We start from the raw sequence: 20,520 nt of genomic DNA, 5'->3' as shown, positions 1-20,520 counted from the left end.
CTGATGGTCATTTTAGGGTATGTTCACACGGCAGCGTCCATTACGGCTGAAATTACGGATCTGTTTTCAGGAGAAAACTGCTCCGGAATTTCAGACGTAATGGCAAGTGCAGGCGCTTTTCGCTGCGTCCATTACGGACGTAATTGGAGCTGTTTTTCTATGGAGTCAAGGGAAAACGGCTCCAATTACGTCTCAAGAAGTGACAGGCTTTTCTTTGACGCGGGCGTCTCTTTTACGCGCCGTCTTTTGACAGCGCCGCGTAAAAAAAATGACCGTCGGCACAGAATATCGTAAGACCCATTCAAATGAATGGGCAGATCTTTGCCGACACTTTTGAGCCGCATTTTCGGACGTAATTCGGGGCTAAAACGCCCGAATTACGTCCGTAAATAGTGTGTGTGAACCCAGCCTTACTGTGAGTGGGGGGCTGATGGTCATTTTACTGTGAGTGGGGGGCTGATGGTCTTCAAGTGGTTTCCACCTCTGACCTCCAATTGAAATTAATAGTAGGAAGAAAATACCTGCAGCGCTCGTTTGGAGATTTTTTTGCTGCGTCTTTTGCATTCGGTTCAACGGCTTAAAAAAAAAACGCAAAAAAAACCCCATCAAATAACGCTGTCAATTCAAAAGCAGATTTTTTCTGCCTTACAAAAAACGCTGTGTGAACATACACTAAGAATGTAGTTCTTATTTTTAGCTATTTTCTGTCTTTCTCTAAACAATTTTTGGTAGGGGGGCCCTGAGGAATTATTTTTTTTCCAGGGGTGGCTCAAGTCCGAAAAGGTTGGGAAACTCTGTAACAGGCTACAGAGGCGCCTGCAGCCTATGAGGCGCAGGGACAGAATCCCTGCGCAGTCGGTGTGATGACATCTCTGGATCAAGCCGGCCTACGCAAGGATCCTGTCAGGTGGAGGTGGGGGGCAGTATGGCACTGTCTACAAGGGGGAGGTGGGGGCTGTATGTCACTTTCTACAAGGGGGAGGTGGGTGCTGTATGTCACTTTCTACAAGGGGGAGGTGGGGGCTGTATGTCACTTTCTACAAGGGGGAGGTGGGTGCTGTATGACACTGTCTACAAGGGGGCGGTGGGTGGCACTGTGTACAAGAGGGAGGTGGGGCTGTATGACACTACAAGGGGCAGATAGGGGCTGTATGACACTACAAGGGGCAGATGGAGGCTGTATGGCACTGTCTACAAGGAGGAGGTGGGGGATTATTGCACTGTCTACAGGGAGGCTGTACGGCACAATCTACAGGGGGCACTTTCTACTAGGGGGGCTGTGGGGGCATTATACTCTGTGGAGGACATCATACTGTGTAGGGGCACTACAGGGGGCAATATAATGTGTGTGGCACTTAGGGGGCATAATTAGAGGACAAAATACTGTGTCCTTGAAGGCGTTATAATATATTACATTATTAAATATTATTATTATACTGTGTGTGGGGCACTAAAGGGGCATTACACTGTGTGGGGGCACTATATAGGGCATTATACTGTGGGGAGGAATTATGCTTTTTTATGGGGCATTTTTTATAATGGCGTGGGGCGCCGAAAGATAATTTCGCACGGGGCGCCATCTACCCTAAGGCCGGCCCTGGCTGTAACATACGGCTGACATCCACCGCTGATGATTCTGGCTCATCTGCTGAGCCGGCGCCATCTCAACGACGGCTATGGAAGCCTTTTAGGCCCCGCCCCTGAGTGGGGGCTGGAAATTTTCCATACTAGGCATACCGGGAGGCCACTATTAGGCCTCCAGTTGCCATTGAAGCCACCGACACCCCGGCAATTTCATTGCTGGGGTGCCGATGAGCTGCAAACATCTTAAATACAGCGATCGCTTTTGACAGCTGCATTTAAGGGGTCAATGGCGGTCATCGAAGCGAACTTCAGTCCCTGCCATTACAGCAGGATGTCAGATGTAAGATACAGCTGAGATCCGGGGATGATGGCACCGAGTCAGCTTCTGAGCCGATGCCATCCATTTGTCGTAAGACTATGACATTTTGCGGGAAGCATTAGCTTCCCATGATGTATACTTACGACAAATGTCGGGAAGGGGTTAAAGGCTCAGGAAACCTTTGCAGGTGTTTTGTGTTGTTTAGCTGATTATAGTGTGACACCATGAGTCTACAATCATAAACTTTTACACAATATTTAAATTTTCTGAGAGACTAAATTTTGGGTTTTCATTAACTGTTCCCATAATCTTCAACATTAAAAGAAAAAACTGCTGGAAATAGATCACTCTGTGTGTAATGAATCTATATAATATACAATATGAGTTTCACTTATTGAATTACTGAAATAAATTAACTTTTTGATGATATTCTAATTAATTGGGAAGGACTAGTATATAAAAGGGTTCCCCATTCACTGTTTCCACTACTCCTATAAATAAGGCTATGTTCACACGGGGTATTTTGCCGAGTTTTTTGACGCGGAAACCGCGTCGCAAAACTCGGCAGAAACGGCCCGAGAACGCCTCCCATTGATTTCAATGGGAGGCGTCGGCGTCTTTTTCCCGCGAGCAGTAAAACTGCCTCGCGGGAAAAAGAAGCGACATGCCCTATCTTCGGGCGCTTCCGCCTCGGACCTCCCATTGACTTCAATGGGAGGCAGGAGAAAGCGTATATCTCGCTGTTTTATGCCTGCGGCGCTCAATGGCCGCGGGCGAAAAACGGCGCGATAATTGCCGCGAAAATCGGCGTGCAGGGAGAGGAATATCTGCCTCAAAGTTCCAAACGGAATTTTGAGGCAGATATTCCTCCCCCAAAATACTCCGTGTGAACATAGCCTTACAGTGAGAGATGCGCACATGGCTGACTCTCCTCTGCTACGCCTCCCTTTTGCAGCTACTTCTACTTGGCTTTTACTGGGGTCACCGAACCTGTTTTCCCAAAAAATAGGGGTCCGAAAGGTTACACCCCTACCTATTAAACATTTATGACGTATCCTATGGAATGCCTAATTTCCCTTTTGTCCTTCCATGCTCAATTATTTTTTTATTTTTAATGATCGCTTTGTGAAGGCAGTGGTGGGATTAAAATAACAAGTTAAATAAATATACCGTATTTTTCGGACTGTAAGACACACCTGACTATAAGACGCACCCAGGTTTTAGACAACCGAAAATAGGAAAAAAAAAATCATATTTTACTGCATTTACAAAGAAAAAGCTATTGGTTAAAAAAAAAAAAAGTTCAGTTTCAACACATTCTGAGAGCCATAACTGTTATATTTTTCATTGTTTGAGCGGTGTGAGAACTTCGTTTTTGCGGGACGAGCTGTAGTTTTTATTAGTACCATTTTTTGGTACATACGATTTTTTTATCACTTTTTATTACATTCTTTTTAGCGCCTTGTGACCAAAAAACAACGATTCTTATTAATTTATTTTTACGCTTTTCACTGTGCAAGTCAAATAATGCTATATTGTAAGGGTATGTGCACACGATGAGAGGCTTTTACGTCTGAAATGACAGACTGTTTTCAGGAGAAAACAGCTGCCTCGTTTCAGACGTAAAAGCTCCTCCTCGCATTTTGCGAGGCTTCTCTGACAGCCGTAAATTTTGAGCTGTGCTTCATTGAGTTCAATGAAGAACGGCTCAAATTACGTCTGAAAGAAGTGTCCTGCATATAATGTATAGAAGTGTCCCGCATATAATGTATATAAGTGTCCCGCATATAATGTATATAAGTGTCCTGCATATAATGTATAGAAGTGTCCCGCATATAATGTATAGAAGTGTCCCGCATATAATGTATAGAAGTGTCCCGCATATAATGTATATAAGTGTCCTGCATATAATGTATATAAGTGGCCTGCATATAATGTATATAAGTGTCCTGCATATAATGTATATAAGTGTCCCGCATATAATGTATATAAGTGTCCCGCATATAATGTATATAAGTGTCCTGCATATAATGTATATAAGTGTCCCGCATATAATGTATATAAGTGTCCTGCATATAATGTATATAAGTGTCCTGCATATAATGTATATAAGTGTCCTGCATATAATGTATATAAGTGGCCTGCATATAATGTATATAAGTGTCCTGCATATAATGTATATAAGTGTCCCGCATATAATGTATATAAGTGTCCTGCATATAATGTATATAAGTGTCCTGCATATAATGTATATAAGTGTCCCGCATATAATGTATATAAGTGCCCTGCATATAATGTATATAAGTGTCCCGCATATAATGTATATAAGTGTCCCACATATAATGTATATAAGTGTCCCGCATATAATGTATATAAGTGCCCTGCACATAATGTATATAAGTGTCCTGCATATAATGTATATAAGTGTCCCGCATATAATGTATATGTGTCCTGCATATAATGTATATAAGTGCCCTGCATATAATGTATATAAGTGTCCCGCATATAATGTATATAAGTGTCCTGCATATAATGTATATAAGTGCCCCGCATATAATGTATATAAGTGTCCCGCATATAATGTATATAAGTGTCCTGCATATAATGTATATGTGTCCTGCATATAATGTATATGTGTCCTGCATATAATGTATATGTGTCCCGCATATAATGTATATAAGTGTCCCGCATATAATGTATATAAGTGTCCCACATATAATGTATATAAGTGTCCCGCATATAATGTATATAAGTGCCCTGCACATAATGTATATAAGTGTCCTGCATATAATGTATATAAGTGCCCCGCATATAATGTATATAAGTGTCCTGCATATAATGTATATAAGTGTCCTGCATATAATGTATATAAGTGTCCTGCATATAATGTATATAAGTGTCCTGCATATAATGTATATAAGTGTCCTGCATATAATGTATATAAGTGTCCTGCATATAATGTATATAAGTGTCCTGCATATAATGTATATAAGTGTCCCGCATATAATGTATATGTGTCCTGCATATAATGTATATAAGTGTCCCGCATATAATGTATATAAGTGTCCTGCATATAATGTATATAAGTGCCCCGCATATAATGTATATAAGTGTCCCGCATATAATGTATATAAGTGTCCTGCATATAATGTATGTGTCCTGCATATAATGTATATGTGTCCTGCATATAATGTATATGTGTCCCGCATATAATGTATATAAGTGTCCCGCATATAATGTATATAAGTGTCCCACATATAATGTATATAAGTGTCCCGCATATAATGTATATAAGTGCCCTGCACATAATGTATATAAGTGTCCTGCATATAATGTATATAAGTGCCCCGCATATAATGTATATAAGTGTCCTGCATATAATGTATATAAGTGTCCTGCATATAATGTATATAAGTGTCCTGCATATAATGTATATAAGTGTCCTGCATATAATGTATATAAGTGTCCTGCATATAATATATAGAAGTGTCCTGCACATAATGTATATAAGTGTCCTGCATATAATGTATATAAGTGCCCTGCATATAATGTATATAAGTGTCCTGCATATAATGTATATAAGTGTCCTGCATATAATGTATATAAGTGTCCTGCATATAATGTATATAAGTGTCCTGCATATAATGTATAGAAGTGTCCCGCATATAATGTATATAAGTGCCCTGCACATAATGTATATAAGTGTCCTGCATATAATGTATATAAGTGTCCCGCATATAATGTATATAAGTGTCCTGCATATAATGTATATAAGTGTCCTGCATATAATGTATATAAGTGTCCCGCATATAATGTATATAAGTGTCCTGCATATAATGTATATAAGTGTCCCGCATATAATGTATATAAGTGTCCCGCATATAATGTATATAAGTGTCCCGCATATAATGTATATAAGTGTCCCGCATATAATGTATACAAGTGTCCTGCATATAATGTATATAAGTGTCCTGCACTTCTTTGACGAGGCTGTATTTTTACGCGTCGTCGTTTGACAGCTGTCAAACGACGACGCATAAATGACAGGTTGTCTGCACAGTACGTCGGCAAACCCATTCAAATGAATGGGCAGATGTTTGCCGACGTATTGTAGCCCTATTTTCAGACGTAAAACGAGGCATAATACGCCTTGTTTACGTTTGAAAATAGGTCGTGTGAACCCAGCCTAATAGTTCGGACTTTTACAGACGCTGCGATACCAAATTTATTTTTTATTTTTTTACATTGTGCTTGTGGAAAAATGGGAAAAGTTTTTTTTTTAACTTTTAATATTTTTTCACACTCCTGAAAATGTATCTAACTTTTTTTTTTTTACACATTTTATTAGTTCCCCCTAAGGGACTTTGAACCAGCGTTTATTAGATCGCTGGTACAATACACTGCAATACATGGATGACTTACAAAAACAGCGTAACTCGCTGAGCTACGCTGTTTCCGTAACTTCCATAGTAGTGAATGGCAGTTACAGAAGCAGCGTAGCATGCTACGCTGTTTCCGTAACTACAATTCAGTTCTATGGGAGTTACGGAAACAGCGTAGCTGAGCGAGCACTCGGCTATTTCCGTAACCCCCGACCACCTAACCAGGAATTGGCTGGAAGACAACGGAGCCGAGTAAGCTGGAACGGGGTTTAGGGAGCCCCGTTCTAGAGACATCCTGTGGATATGTCATTAATGTCCTTCATGGGAAGACCCTTATAAATGCCGCGGTCGCTATTGACCGCGGCATTTAACTAGTTAAATGGCCAGGAACAGCGCCACCGCTGTTCCTGGCTGTTAGAGCAGCGTGTCAGCTGTAAAACACAGTTGACACCTGCAGTGTATGGAGCGGGCTCAGAGCATGAGCCCTCACCAAACATCATCCCCTCCCCACTCCATGATGTGCCGGCACATCATGGGTCAGGAAGTGGTTAAGTAAGAAGCGGTCAGGGGGCCCGACGCAGCCGGGTCCCTTGACTGCTGACTATAAGACGCAGGGACTTTTTTAGCAAGATTTATTCTTAATAAAAAACTGTGCCCTGTAGTTCGAAAAATACGGTAGTTGATAGAAAAAAATAAAAAATTCAGAGTAAACATAAAATAAAACCATTTGTTTTATTGTGCAAAAGTGTTAAAAAATTAAGCAAATACATATTTTGTATCACCACATTGAGAACATCTTGCAGAATTTAAGTAACACGTTATTCATACTTCATGGCGGGAAAAAAAAAAACAATAGTTAAATTGCTTTCCCAAAAATACTAAAAGTAAATCAATACGTTATATGTACCCCAAAACCGTGCACTAAAAAATGACTGGTCCCTCAAAAAACAAGGACTTATACAGCCACACGCTGGGAAAATTCAAATTGTTATAGCTCTGAATTCCTGCATTACTTAACGCTAAAATAGGCTCGGTTCTTAAGGGGTTAAAGGCAGTGCATTGTTTTTTTTTTGTTTTTTTTAATTCCATACATTTGCCCCCCCATGGCACCGTAGCTGGCCACCTACTATACTTATCCCTTGTCCCGTCTTATCTGTAAGACTTTATTAAAGACAGATCACGACTCGTTCATTGTACTACTGATGTATTTGACACTTTGCAGATGCCGGCGCAGCGATATACGGCCGCATATTTCCAAAAGTGACATTTATTCTGAAAGGATCAAATTCCAGTTTTTACTGTAAGTTGAACACCACTGGTTTGATAGAAGATGTATATTGGACTTTGAGTACAGACGTGGCTCCAGGATCGGGCAATGAGATTGTCAATGCCACAGTCATTAAGGTCACCATACCCAACCTGTCAGCTGACACTGTGAAGGTAACATGCTTGATCCATACATCTAATCCGCAGCAACTGGATGAAATAGACATTATAAGTGGATGTGAGTATTCAGTGATAAGAGGCTGCGCTCTTATGTAATAACAACGCTACCAGCAATCCCACACATTGTTAATGTAATTTATTGCAGAGGCGTAGCTATGTTCTCCTGCACCCGGGGCAAAGATTCAGGTTGGCGCACCCCCCCAAATTATTTCCCAACATCTCCTTAAAGAAGCCACACACCGCCGCCTGTAGATAGCCCCACACACAGCCCCCCTGTAGATAGTGCCACACAGCCCCTGTAGATGGCTCCACACACAGCCCCCCTTGTAGGTAGCGCCACACAGCCCTCCCCTTGTAGATAGCGCCACACACAGCCACCTGTAGATAGTGCCAAACACAGCCCCCTTCTTGTATATAACGCCACAAAGCCCCCCTGTTTTAGATAGCTACACACACAGCCCCCCTTGTAGATAGCGCTGCACATCCCCCCTTATAGATAGCGCCACACCCATCCCCCTTAGATAGCACCACACAGTCCCCCCTTTTAGATAGCGCCACACACAGCCCCCCTTGTAAATAGTGCCACACCCCCCCTTGTAGATAGTGCCACACACAGCCCCTCTCTTGTAGATAGTGCTAGATCGTGCCACACACAGCCGCCCTTGTAAATAGCGCCACACACACCCTCCTTTGTAGATAGTGTCACACACAGCTCCCTGTTGTAGATAATGCCACACACAGCCCCCCTTGTAGATAGCTCCACACAGCCCCTTGTAGATAGCGCCACACAGCCCCCCTTGTAGATAGCGGCACACAGCCTACCACTACCACTCTCCGTTCTGCCTGGCGTGACTCACCGAAGGAGCCGAGGAGTTCCTTCTGACTAGGGTCGGTGACAGCCCGGGAGTGGACCAGTCCAGTCACCTGACCTGAGTCATCTGACCTCATGTCACTGGCGTGAGGTCAGGTGACAGGTCAGGTGACTGGATTGGTCCACTCCTGGGCCGTCACCGACCCCAGTCAGAATGCCGCCGCATGAACTCCTGGATCTTCCTAATGCTGATTGCTGCTGCAAGTGTCCGACATACAGGGCGCCTATCAGTAGCTGCTCTGCGGTGCCCCCCCTTTCCCTACAACCTAGTTGTGCCCGGGGCACATTCCCTGCCTGCCCTCCTAGCTACGCCCCTGTTTATTGGTTGTGAAAATGAATGTCTGTACATCTGAGGGTCTGTGCTCCATCGTCCATGTACATTATTATTCATGTTTGAGAACTTGTAACCTACTGTATGTCATTAGTTGTTTAAATCAGTGTCTGTGTATCCAGTGTCTGTGTTTCCAGTGTCTATATATCCGGTGTATTGTGGATCGGTGTATCCGGGGTCCCTCTCTCCTCTCTATTCTCTCCCCTTTCCTGGCGCTGTTTCTGGAAGGGATCAGCCATGTTTTTCTAATCCTTTACAACCAGTTAAATTGGAATTTTTTGGGAAAATAATCATTGCTTAGAAACCATATCTTAACAGCGTTCTGGTTTTCCCCTTTGTACTCGATGTAGACAAATTTTTTTTTTAAAGTATTCTGCCTTGTGCGAGCAAGGGGTTCTCTACTTTGGACATTCCCTACTTGATAGAAGGTGATCACACCGTTTTTCCCAGCTAGGACCCTCAGGGATCAGCTGCAATCTGTGGAGAAACCTGGCAGTAAGTGTTCAATTTCCCTGCAGCGCCACCACAGGGGAAATTAAGCATTACACCGTGTCCATTCACATCAATGTGTTGTCTGGGTAATGCAGGACAGGATAGATCCTCCAAAGAGAGAGACGCTCCCTATAACCGCTCCCCACTCTGGCCAAGAGATAAGGATCCTGAACAAAGGACCCCTTCCGGGCTTTCTAAACTGGAAAATTCCTTTAATGTACACTCAATGAAGTGTAGGTCAGATCTGATTATTTTCTCTCTTTACAGATCCACCAGAAACTCCCAAAAATATTTCCTGCATTTATTTTTACAAGCAAAATGTCACCTGTAAATGGATCCCTGCAAAAGACACCAAAATTCCCACAACCTTTCACCTGACTGTGTAAGTGTGATTATACTCTGTGCTACTAACTTTATGGTCACTCTTCTCACTGTACTCACTTTCTGATTGTCAGGTCCAATAGTACAGAACAAAATTGCTCAACAATGACAAATTCCTGCTTCTTCCTCGTTGGCCGTGAACAATTTGGAAGTGAATATAATGTACAACTGCAGGTAGAGAATGGACTGGGAAAAGCAGCAAGCAAATTCACAGTGAATACAGCAAAATTAGGTAATCTTGCTGAAATCTGAAATCTACTTCTTACCGAGTCATAATACAAGACTGGAAATTACTGAAAGTATATAATCGTTGCAACATTTTATTTTTAATAAAAAAGCAGTACCAGTGAATATATGAAACTTTGTAAAATATGTTATTAGGGGACAGTGCCATATCCTCACCTTCCAGCAGCCTGTATCCCCCTCTCCCTGCCTGCAGCCTCTCTGTAATATATGTTATTAGAGGACAGTGTCATCTCCTCACCTTCCAGCAGCCTGTATCCCCCTCTCCCTGCCTGCAGCCTCTCTGTAATATATGTTATTAGAGGACAGTGTCATCTCCTCACCTTCCAGCAGCCTGTATCCCCCTCTCCCTGCCTGCAGCCTCTCTGTAATATATGTTATTAGAGGACAGTGCCATCTCCTCACCCTCCAGCAGCCTGTATCCCCCTCTCCCTGCCTGCAGCCTCTCTGTAATATATGTTATTAGAGGACAGTGCCATCTCCTCACCTTCCAGCAGCCTGTATCCCCCTCTCCCTGCCTGCAGCCTCTCTGTAATATATGTTATTAGAGGACAGTGTCATCTCCTCACCTTCCAGCAGCCTGTATCCCCCTCTCCCTGCCTGCAGCCTCTCTGTAATATATGTTATTAGAGGACAGTGTCATCTCCTCACCTTCCAGCAGCCTGTATCCCCCTCTCCCTGCCTGCAGCCTCTCTGTAATATATGTTATTAGAGGACAGTGTCATCTCCTCACCTTCCAGCAGCCTGTATCCCCCTCTCCCTGCCTGCAGCCTCTCTGTAATATATGTTATTAGAGGACAGTGTCATCCCCTCACCTTCCAGCAGCCTGTATCCCCCTCTCCCTGCCTGCAGCCTCTCTGTAATATATGTTATTAGAGGACAGTGTCATCTCCTCACCTTCCAGCAGCCTGTATCCCCCTCCCCCTGCCAGCAGCCTCTCTGTAATATATGTTATTAGAGGACAGTGTCATCTCCTCACCTTCCAGCAGCCTGTATCCCCCTCTCCCTTCCTGCAGCCTCTCTGTAATATATGTTATTAGAGGACAGTGTCATCTCCTCACCTTCCAGCAGCCTGTATCCCCCTCTCCCTGCCTGCAGCCTCTCTGTAATATATGTTATTAGAGGACAGTGTCATCTCCTCACCTTCCAGCAGCCTGTATCCCCCTCTCCCTTCCTACAGCCTCTCTGTAATATATGTTATTAGAGGACAGTGTCATCTCCTCACCTTCCAGCAGCCTGTATCCCCCTCTCCCTGCCTGCAGCCTCTCTGTAATATATGTTATTAGAGGACAGTGTCATCTCCTCACCTTCCTGCAGCCTGTATCCCCCTCTCCCTGCCTGCAGCCTCTCTGTAATATATGTTATTAGGGGACAGTGTCATCTTCTCACCTTCCAGCAGCCTGTATCCCCCTCTCCCTGCCTGCAGCCTCTCTGTAATATATGTTATTAGGGGACAGTGTCATCTCCTCACCTTCCAGCAGCCTGTATCTCCCTGCCTGCAGCCTCTCTTTAATATATGTTATTAGAGGACAGTGTCATCTCCTCACCTTCCAGCAGCCTGTATCTCCCTCTCCCTGTCTGCAGCCTCTCTGTAATATATGTTATTAGAGGACAGTGTCATCTCCTCACCTTCCAGCAGCCGGTATCCCCCTCTCCCTGCCTGCAGCATCTCTGTAATATATGTTATTAGAGGAAAGTGTCATCCCCTCACCTTCCAGCAGCCTTTATCTCCCTGCCTGCAGCCTCTCTGTAATATATGTTATTAGAGGACAGTGTCATCCCCTCACCTTCCAGCAGCCTGTATCCCCCTCTCCCTGCCTGCAGCCTCTCTGTAATATATGTTATTAGAGGACAGTGTCATCTCCTCACCTTCCAGCAGCCTGTATCCCCCTCTCCCTGTCTGCAGCCTCTCTGTAATATATGTTATTAGGGGACAGTGTCATCTCCTCACCTTCCAGCAGCCTGTATCCCCCTCTCCCTGCCTGCAGCCTCTCTGTAATATATGTTATTAGAGGACAGTGTCATCTCCTCACCTTCCAGCAGCCTGTATCCCCCTCTCCCTGCCTGCAGCCTCTCTGTAATATATGTTATTAGAGGACAATGTCATCTCCTCACCTTCCAGCAACCTGTATCCCCCTCTCTCTGCCTGCAGCCTCTCTGTAATATATGTTATTAGAGGACAGTGTCATCTCCTCACCTTCCAGCAGCCTGTATCCCCCTCTCCCTGCCTGCAGCATCTCTGTAATATATGTTATTAGAGGACAGTGTCATCTCCTCACCTTCCAGCAGCCTGTATCCCCCTCTCTCTGCCTGCAGCCTCTCTGTAATATATGTTATTAGAGGACAGTGTCATCTCCTCACCTTCCAGCAGCCTGTATCCCCCTCTCCCTGCCTGCAGCCTCTCTGTAATATATGTTATTAGAGGACAGTGTCATCTCCTCACCTTCCAGCAGCCTGTATCCCCCTCTCCCTGCCTGCAGCCTCTCTGTAATATATGTTATTAGAGGACAGTGTCATCGCCTCACCTTCCAGCAGCCTGTATCCCCCTCTCCCTGCCTGCAGCCTCTCTGTAATATATGTTATTAGAGGACAGTGTCATCTCCTCACCTTCCAGCAGCCTGTATCCCCCTCTCCCTGCCTGCAGCCTCTCTGTAATATATGTTATTAGGGGACAGTATCATCTCCACACCTTCCAGCAGCCTGTATCCCCCTCTCCCGGCCTGCAGCCTCTCTGTAATATATGTTATTAGGGGACAGTGTCATCTCCTCACCTTTCAGCAGCCTGTATCCCCCTCTCCCTGCCTGCAGCCTCTCTGTAATATATGTTATTAGAGGACAGTGTCATCCCCTCACCATCCAGCAGCCTGTATCCCCCTCTCCCTGCCTGCAGCATCTCTGTAATATATATTATTAGAGGACAGTGTCATCTCCTCACCTTCCAGCAGCCTGTATCCCCCTCTCCCTGCCTGCAGCCTCTCTGTAATATATGTTATTAGAGGACAGTGTCATCTCCTCACCTTCCAGCAGCCTGTATCCCCCTCTCCCTGCCTGCAGCCTCTCTGTAATATATGTTATTAGAGGACAGTGTCATCTCCTCACCTTCCAGCAGCCTGTATCCCCCTCTCCCTGCCTGCAGCCTCTCTGTAATATATGTTATTAGAGGACAGTGTCATCTCCTCACCTTCCAGCAGCCTGTATCCCCCTCACCCTGCCTGCAGCCTCTCTGTAATATATGTTATTAGAGGACAGTGTCATCTCCTCACCTTCCAGCAGCCTGTACCCCTTCTCCTGCCTGCAGCCTCTGTAATATATGTTATTAGAGGACAGTGTCATCTCCTCACCTTCCAGCAGCCTGTATCCCCCTCTCCCGGCCTGCAGCCTCTCTGTAATATATGTTATTAGAGGACAGTGTCATCTCCTCACCTTCCAGCAGCCTGTATCCCCCTCTCCCTGCCTGCAGCCTCTCTGTAATATGTTATTAGAGGACAGTGTCATCTCCTCACCTTCCAGCAGCCTGTATCCCCCTCTCCCTGCCTGCAGCCTCTCTGTAATATATGTTATTAGAGGACAGTGTCATCCCCTCACCTTCCAGCAGCCTGTATCCCCCTCTCCCTGCCTGCAGCCTCTCTGTAATATATGTTATTAGAGGACAGTGTCATCTCCTCACCTTCCAGCAGCCTGTATCCCCCTCCCCCTGCCAGCAGCCTCTCTGTAATATGTTATTAGAGGACAGTGTCATCTCCTCACCTTCCAGCAGCCTGTATCCCCCTCTCCCTTCCTGCAGCCTCTCTGTAATATATGTTATTAGAGGACAGTGTCATCTCCTCACCTTCCAGCAGCCTGTATCCCCCTCTCCCTGCCTGCAGCCTCTCTGTAATATATGTTATTAGAGGACAGTGTCATCTCCTTACCTTCCTGCAGCCTGTATCCCCCTCTCCCTGCCTGCAGCCTCTCTGTAATATATATTATTAGAGGACAGTGTCATCTCCTCACCTTCCAGTAGCCTGTATCCCCCTCTCCCTGCCTGCAGCCTCTCTGTAATATATGTTATTAGAGGACAGTGTCATCTCCTCACCTTCCAGCAGCCTGTATCTCCCTCTCCCTGCCTGCAGCCTCTCTGTAATATATGTTATTAGGGGACAGTGTCATCTTCTCACCTTCCAGCAGCCTGTATCCCCCTCTCCCTGCCTGCAGCCTCTCTGTAATATATGTTATTAGGGGACAGTGTCATCTCCTCACCTTCCAGCAGCCTGTATCTCCCTGCCTGCAGCCTCTCTGTAATATATGTTATTAGAGGACAGTGTCATCTCCTCACCTTCCAGCAGCCTGTATCCCCCTCTCTCTGCCTGCAGCCTCTCTGTAATATATGTTATTAGAGGACAGTGTCATCTCCTCACCTTCCAGCAGCCTGTATCCCCCTCTCCCTGCCTGCAGCCTCTCTGTAATATATGTTATTAGGGGACAGTATCATCTCCACAACTTCCAGCAGCCTGTATCCCCCTCTCCCGGCCTGCAGCCTCTCTGTAATATATGTTATTAGGGGACAGTGTCATCTCCTCACCTTTCAGCAGCCTGTATCCCCCTCTCCCTGCCTGCAGCCTCTCTGTAATATATGTTATTAGAGGACAGTGTCATCTCCTCACCTTCCAGCAGCCTGTATCCCTCTCTCCCTGCCTGCAGCCTCTCTGTAATATATGTTATTAGAGGACAGTGTCATCTCCTCACCTTCCAGCAGCCTGTATCCCCCTCTCCCTGCCTGCAGCCTCTCTGTAATATATGTTATTAGAGGACAGTGTCATCTCCTTACCTTCCTGCAGCCTGTATCCCCCTCTCCCTGCCTGCAGCCTCTCTGTAATATATGTTATTAGGGGACAGTGTCCTCTTCTCACCTTCCAGCAGCCTGTATGCCCCTCTCCCTGCCTGCAGCCTCTCTGTAATATATGTTATTAGAGGACAGTGCCATCTCCTCACCTTCCAGCAGCCTGTATCCCCCTCTCCCTGCCTGCAGCCTCTCTGTAATATATGTTATTAGAGGACAGTGTCATCTCCTCACCTTCCAGCTGCCTGTATCCCCCTCTCCCTGCCTGCAGCCTCTCTGTAATATATGTTATTAGAGGACAGTGTCATCCCCCTCTCCCTGCCTGCAGCCTCTCTGTAATATATGTTATTAGAGGACAGTGTCATCTCCTCACCTTCCAGCAGCCTGTATCCCCCTCCCCCTGCCAGCAGCCTCTCTGTAATATATGTTATTAGAGGACAGTGTCATCTCCTCACCTTCCAGCAGCCTGTATCCCCCTCTCCCTTCCTGCAGCCTCTCTGTAATATATGTTATTAGAGGACAGTGTCATCTCCTCACCTTCCAGCAGCCTGTATCCCCCTCTCCCTGCCTGCAGCCTCTCTGTAATATATGTTATTAGAGGACAGTGTCATCTCCTTACCTTCCTGCAGCCTGTATCCCCCTCTCCCTGCCTGCAGCCTCTCTGTAATATATGTTATTAGGGGACAGTGTCATCTTCTCACCTTCCAGCAGCCTGTATCCCCCTCTCCCTGCCTGCAGCCTGTCTGTAATATATGTTATTAGGGGACAGTGTCATCTCCTCACCTTCCAGCAGCCTGTATCTCCCTGCCTGCAGCCTCTCTTTAATATATGTTATTAGAGGACAGTGTCATCTCCTCACCTTCCAGCAGCCTGTATCCCCCTCTCCCTGTCTGCAGCCTCTCTGTAATATATGTTATTAGGGGACAGTGTCATCTCCTCACCTTCCAGCAGCCTGTATCCCCCTCTCCCTGCCTGCAGCCTCTCTGTAATATATGTTATTAGAGGACAGTGTCATCTCCTCACCTTCCAGCAGCCTGTATCCCCCTCTCTCTGCCTGCAGCCTCTCTGTAATATATGTTATTAGAGGACAGTGTCATCTCCTCACCTTCCAGCAGCCTGTATCCCCCTCTCCCTGCCTGCAGCCTCTCTGTAATATATGTTATTAGAGGACAGTGTCATCTCCTCACCTTCCAGCAGCCTGTATCCCCCTCTCCCTGCCTGCAGCCTCTCTGTAATATATGTTATTAGGGGACAGTGTCATCTCCTCACCTTCCAGCAGCCTGTATCCCCCTCTCCCTGCCTGCAGCCTCTCTGTAATATATGTTATTAGAGGACAGTGTCATCTCCTCACCTTCCAGCAGCCTGTATCCCCCTCTCTCTGCCTGCAGCCTCTCTGTAATATATGTTATTAGAGGACAGTGTCATCTCCTCACCTTCCAGCAGCCTGTATCCCCCTCTCCCTGCCTGCAGCCTCTCTGTAATATATGTTATTAGAGGACTGTGTCATCTCCTCACCTTCCAGCAGCCTGTATCCCCCTCTCCCTGCCTGCAGCCTCTCTGTAATATATGTTATTAGGGGACAGTGTCATCTCCTCACCTTCCAGCAGCCTGTATCCCCCTCTCCCTGCCTGCAGCCTCTCTGTAATATATGTTATTAGAGGACAGTGTCATCTCCTCACCTTCCAGCAGCCTGTATCCCCCTCTCTCTGCCTGCAGCCTCTCTGTAATATATGTTATTAGAGGACAGTGTCATCTCCTCACCTTCCAGCAGCCTGTATCCCCCTCTCCCTGCCTGCAGCCTCTCTGTAATATATGTTATTAGAGGACAGTGTCATCTCCTCACCTTCCAGCAGCCTGTATCCCCCTCTCCCTGCCTGCAGCCTCTCTGTAATATATGTTATTAGAGGACAGTGTCATCGCCTCACCTTCCAGCAGCCTGTATCCCCCTCTCCCTGCCTGCAGCCTCTCTGTAATATATGTTATTAGAGGACAGTGTCATCTCCTCACCTTCCAGCAGCCTGTATCCCCCTCTCTCTGCCTGCAGCCTCTCTGTAATATATGTTATTAGAGGACAGTGTCATCTCCTCACCTTCCAGCAGCCTGTATCCCCCTCTCCCTGCCTGCAGCCTCTCTGTAATATATGTTATTAGAGGACAGTGTCATCTCCTCACCTTCCAGCAGCCTGTATCCCCCTCTCTCTGCCTGCAGCCTCTCTGTAATATATGTTATTAGAGGACAGTGTCATCTCCTCACCTTCCAGCAGCCTGTATCCCCCTCTCCCTGCCTGCAGCCTCTCTGTAATATATGTTATTAGAGGACAGTGTCATCTCCTCACCTTCCAGCAGCCTGTATCCCCCTCTCCCTGCCTGCAGCCTCTCTGTAATATATGTTATTAGGGGACAGTGTCATCTCCTCACCTTCCAGCAGCCTGTATCCCCCTCTCCCTGCCTGCAGCCTCTCTGTAATATATGTTATTAGAGGACAGTGTCATCTCCTCACCTTCCAGCAGCCTGTATCCCCCTCTCTCTGCCTGCAGCCTCTCTGTAATATATGTTATTAGAGGACAGTGTCATCTCCTCACCTTCCAGCAGCCTGTATCCCCCTCTCCCTGCCTGCAGCCTCTCTGTAATATATGTTATTAGAGGACTGTGTCATCTCCTCACCTTCCAGCAGCCTGTATCCCCCTCTCCCTGCCTGCAGCCTCTCTGTAATATATGTTATTAGGGGACAGTGTCATCTCCTCACCTTCCAGCAGCCTGTATCCCCCTCTCCCTGCCTGCAGCCTCTCTGTAATATATGTTATTAGGGGACAGTATCATCTCCACAACTTCCAGCAGCCTGTATCCCCCTCTCCCTGCCTGCAGCCTCTCTGTAATATATGTTATTAGAGGACAGTGTCATCTCCTCACCTTCCAGCAGCCTGTATCCCCCTCTCTCTGCCTGCAGCCTCTCTGTAATATATGTTATTAGAGGACAGTGTCATCTCCTCACCTTCCAGCAGCCTGTATCCCCCTCTCCCTGCCTGCAGCCTCTCTGTAATATATGTTATTAGAGGACTGTGTCATCTCCTCACCTTCCAGCAGCCTGTATCCCCCTCTCCCTGCCTGCAGCCTCTCTGTAATATATGTTATTAGGGGACAGTGTCATCTCCTCACCTTCCAGCAGCCTGTATCCCCCTCTCCCTGCCTGCAGCCTCTCTGTAATATATGTTATTAGAGGACAGTGTCATCTCCTCACCTTCCAGCAGCCTGTATCCCCCTCTCTCTGCCTGCAGCCTCTCTGTAATATATGTTATTAGAGGACAGTGTCATCTCCTCACCTTCCAGCAGCCTGTATCCCCCTCTCCCTGCCTGCAGCCTCTCTGTAATATATGTTATTAGAGGACAGTGTCATCTCCTCACCTTCCAGCAGCCTGTATCCCCCTCTCCCTGCCTGCAGCCTCTCTGTAATATATGTTATTAGAGGACAGTGTCATCGCCTCACCTTCCAGCAGCCTGTATCCCCCTCTCCCTGCCTGCAGCCTCTCTGTAATATATGTTATTAGAGGACAGTGTCATCTCCTCACCTTCCAGCAGCCTGTATCCCCCTCTCTCTGCCTGCAGCCTCTCTGTAATATATGTTATTAGAGGACAGTGTCATCTCCTCACCTTCCAGCAGCCTGTATCCCCCTCTCCCTGCCTGCAGCCTCTCTGTAATATATGTTATTAGAGGACAGTGTCACCTCCTCACCTTCCAGCAGCCTGTATCCCCCTCTCTCTGCCTGCAGCCTCTCTGTAATATATGTTATTAGAGGACAGTGCCATCTCCTCACTATCCAGCAGCCTGTATCCCCCTCTCTCTGCCTGCAGCCTCTCTGTAATATATGTTATTAGGGGACAGTGTCATCTCCTCACCTTCCAGCAGCCTGTATCCCCCTCTCCCTGCCTGCAGCCTCCCTGTAATATATGTTATTAGAGGACAGTGTCATCTCCTCACCTTCCAGCAACCTGTATCCCCCTCTCCCTGCCTGCAGCCTCTCTGTAATATATGTTATTAGGGGACAGTATCATCTCCACACCTTCCAGCAGCCTGTATCCCCCTCTCCCGGCCTGCAGCCTCTCTGTAATATATGTTATTAGGGGACAGTGTCATCTCCTCACCTTTCAGCAGCCTGTATCCCCCTCTCCCTGCCTGCAGCCTCTCTGTAATATATGTTATTAGAGGACAGTGTCATCTCCTCACCTTCCAGCAGCCTGTATCCCCCTCTCCCTGCCTGCAGCCTCTCTGTAATATATGTTATTAGAGGACAGTGTCATCTCCTCACCTTCCAGCAGCCTGTATCCCCCTCTCCCTGCCTGCAGCCTCTCTGTAATATATGTTATTAGAGGACAGAGTCATCTCCTTACCTTCCTGCAGCCTGTATCCCCCTCTCCCTGCCTGCAGCCTCTCTGTAATATATGTTATTAGGGGACAGTGTCCTCTTCTCACCTTCCAGCAGCCTGTATGCCCCTCTCCCTGCCTGCAGCCTCTCTGTAATATATGTTATTAGAGGACAGTGTCATCTCCTCACCTTCCAGCAGCCTGTATCCCCCTCTCCCTGCCTGCAGCCTCTCTTTAATATATGTTATTAGAGGACAGTGTCATCTCCTCACCTTCCAGCAGCCTGTATCCCCCTCTTTCTGCAAGCAGACTCTCTGTAATATATGTTATTAGAGGACAGTGTCATCTCCTCACCTTCCAGCAGCCTACATCCCCCTCTCCCTGCCTGCAGCCTCTCTGTAATATATGTTATTAGAGGACAGTGTCATCTCCTCACCTTCCAGCAGCCTGTATCCCCCTCTCCCTGCCTGCAGCATCTCTGTAATATATGTTATTAGAGGACAGTGTTATCTCCTCACCTTCCAGCAGCCTGTACCCCCCTCTGCCTGCCTGCAGCCTCTCTGTAATATATATTATTAGAGGACAGTGTCATCTCCTCACCTTCCAGCAGCCTGTATCCCCCTCTCCCTGCCTGCAGCCTCTCTGTAATATATATTATTAGAGGACAGTGTCATCTCACCTTCCAGCAGCCTGTATCCCCCTCTCCCTGCCTGCAGCATCTCTGTAATATATGTTATTAGAGGACAGTGTCATCTCCTCACCTTCCAGCAGTCTGTATCCCCCTCTCCCTGCCTGCAGCTTCTCTGTAATATATGTTATTAGAGGACAGTGTCATCTCCTCACCTTCCAGCAGTCTGTATCCCCCTCTCCCTGCCTGCAGCTTCTCTGTAATATATGTTATTAGAGGACAGTGTCATCTCCTCACATTCCAGCAGCCTGTATCCCCCTCTCCCTGCCTGCAGCCTCTCTGTAATATATGTTATTAGAGGACAGTGTCATCTCCTCACCTTCCAGCAGCCTGTATCCCCCTCTCCCTGCCTGCAGCCTCTCTGTAATATATGTTATTAGGGGACAGTGTCATCTCCACACCTTCCAGCAGCCTGTATCCCCCTCTCCCGGCCTGCAGCCTCTCTGTAATATATGTTATTAGGGGACAGTGTCATCTCCTCACCTTTCAGCAGCCTGTATCCCCCTCTCCCTGCCTGCAGCCTCTCTGTAATATATGTTATTAGGGGACAGTGTCATCTCCTCACCATCCAGCAGCCTGTATCCCCCTCTCCCTGCCTGCAGCCT

At 46.6% G+C, this 20,520-nt stretch overlaps 1 protein-coding gene across 1 annotated transcript in view; it reads left to right on the top strand.

Annotated features, from left to right (window-relative positions):
• IL31RA (interleukin 31 receptor A) overlaps window positions 1–20,520 on the top strand; it is a 58,905-nt gene that overhangs the window by 19,128 nt on the left and 19,257 nt on the right. Inside the window, exons 4-6 of the mRNA XM_075842490.1 lie at window positions 7,508–7,789; window positions 9,693–9,807; window positions 9,881–10,038. Coding sequence (XP_075698605.1) covers window positions 7,508–7,789; window positions 9,693–9,807; window positions 9,881–10,038 — 555 coding nt within the window. The remainder of the gene's footprint in view (window positions 1–7,507; window positions 7,790–9,692; window positions 9,808–9,880; window positions 10,039–20,520) is intronic.

Source organism: Rhinoderma darwinii, chromosome 1 (assembly GCF_050947455.1).
Source record: "Rhinoderma darwinii isolate aRhiDar2 chromosome 1, aRhiDar2.hap1, whole genome shotgun sequence".
Classification (NCBI taxonomy): Eukaryota; Metazoa; Chordata; class Amphibia; order Anura; family Rhinodermatidae; genus Rhinoderma; species Rhinoderma darwinii.
This window is presented reverse-complemented; position numbering and strand designations above follow the sequence as displayed.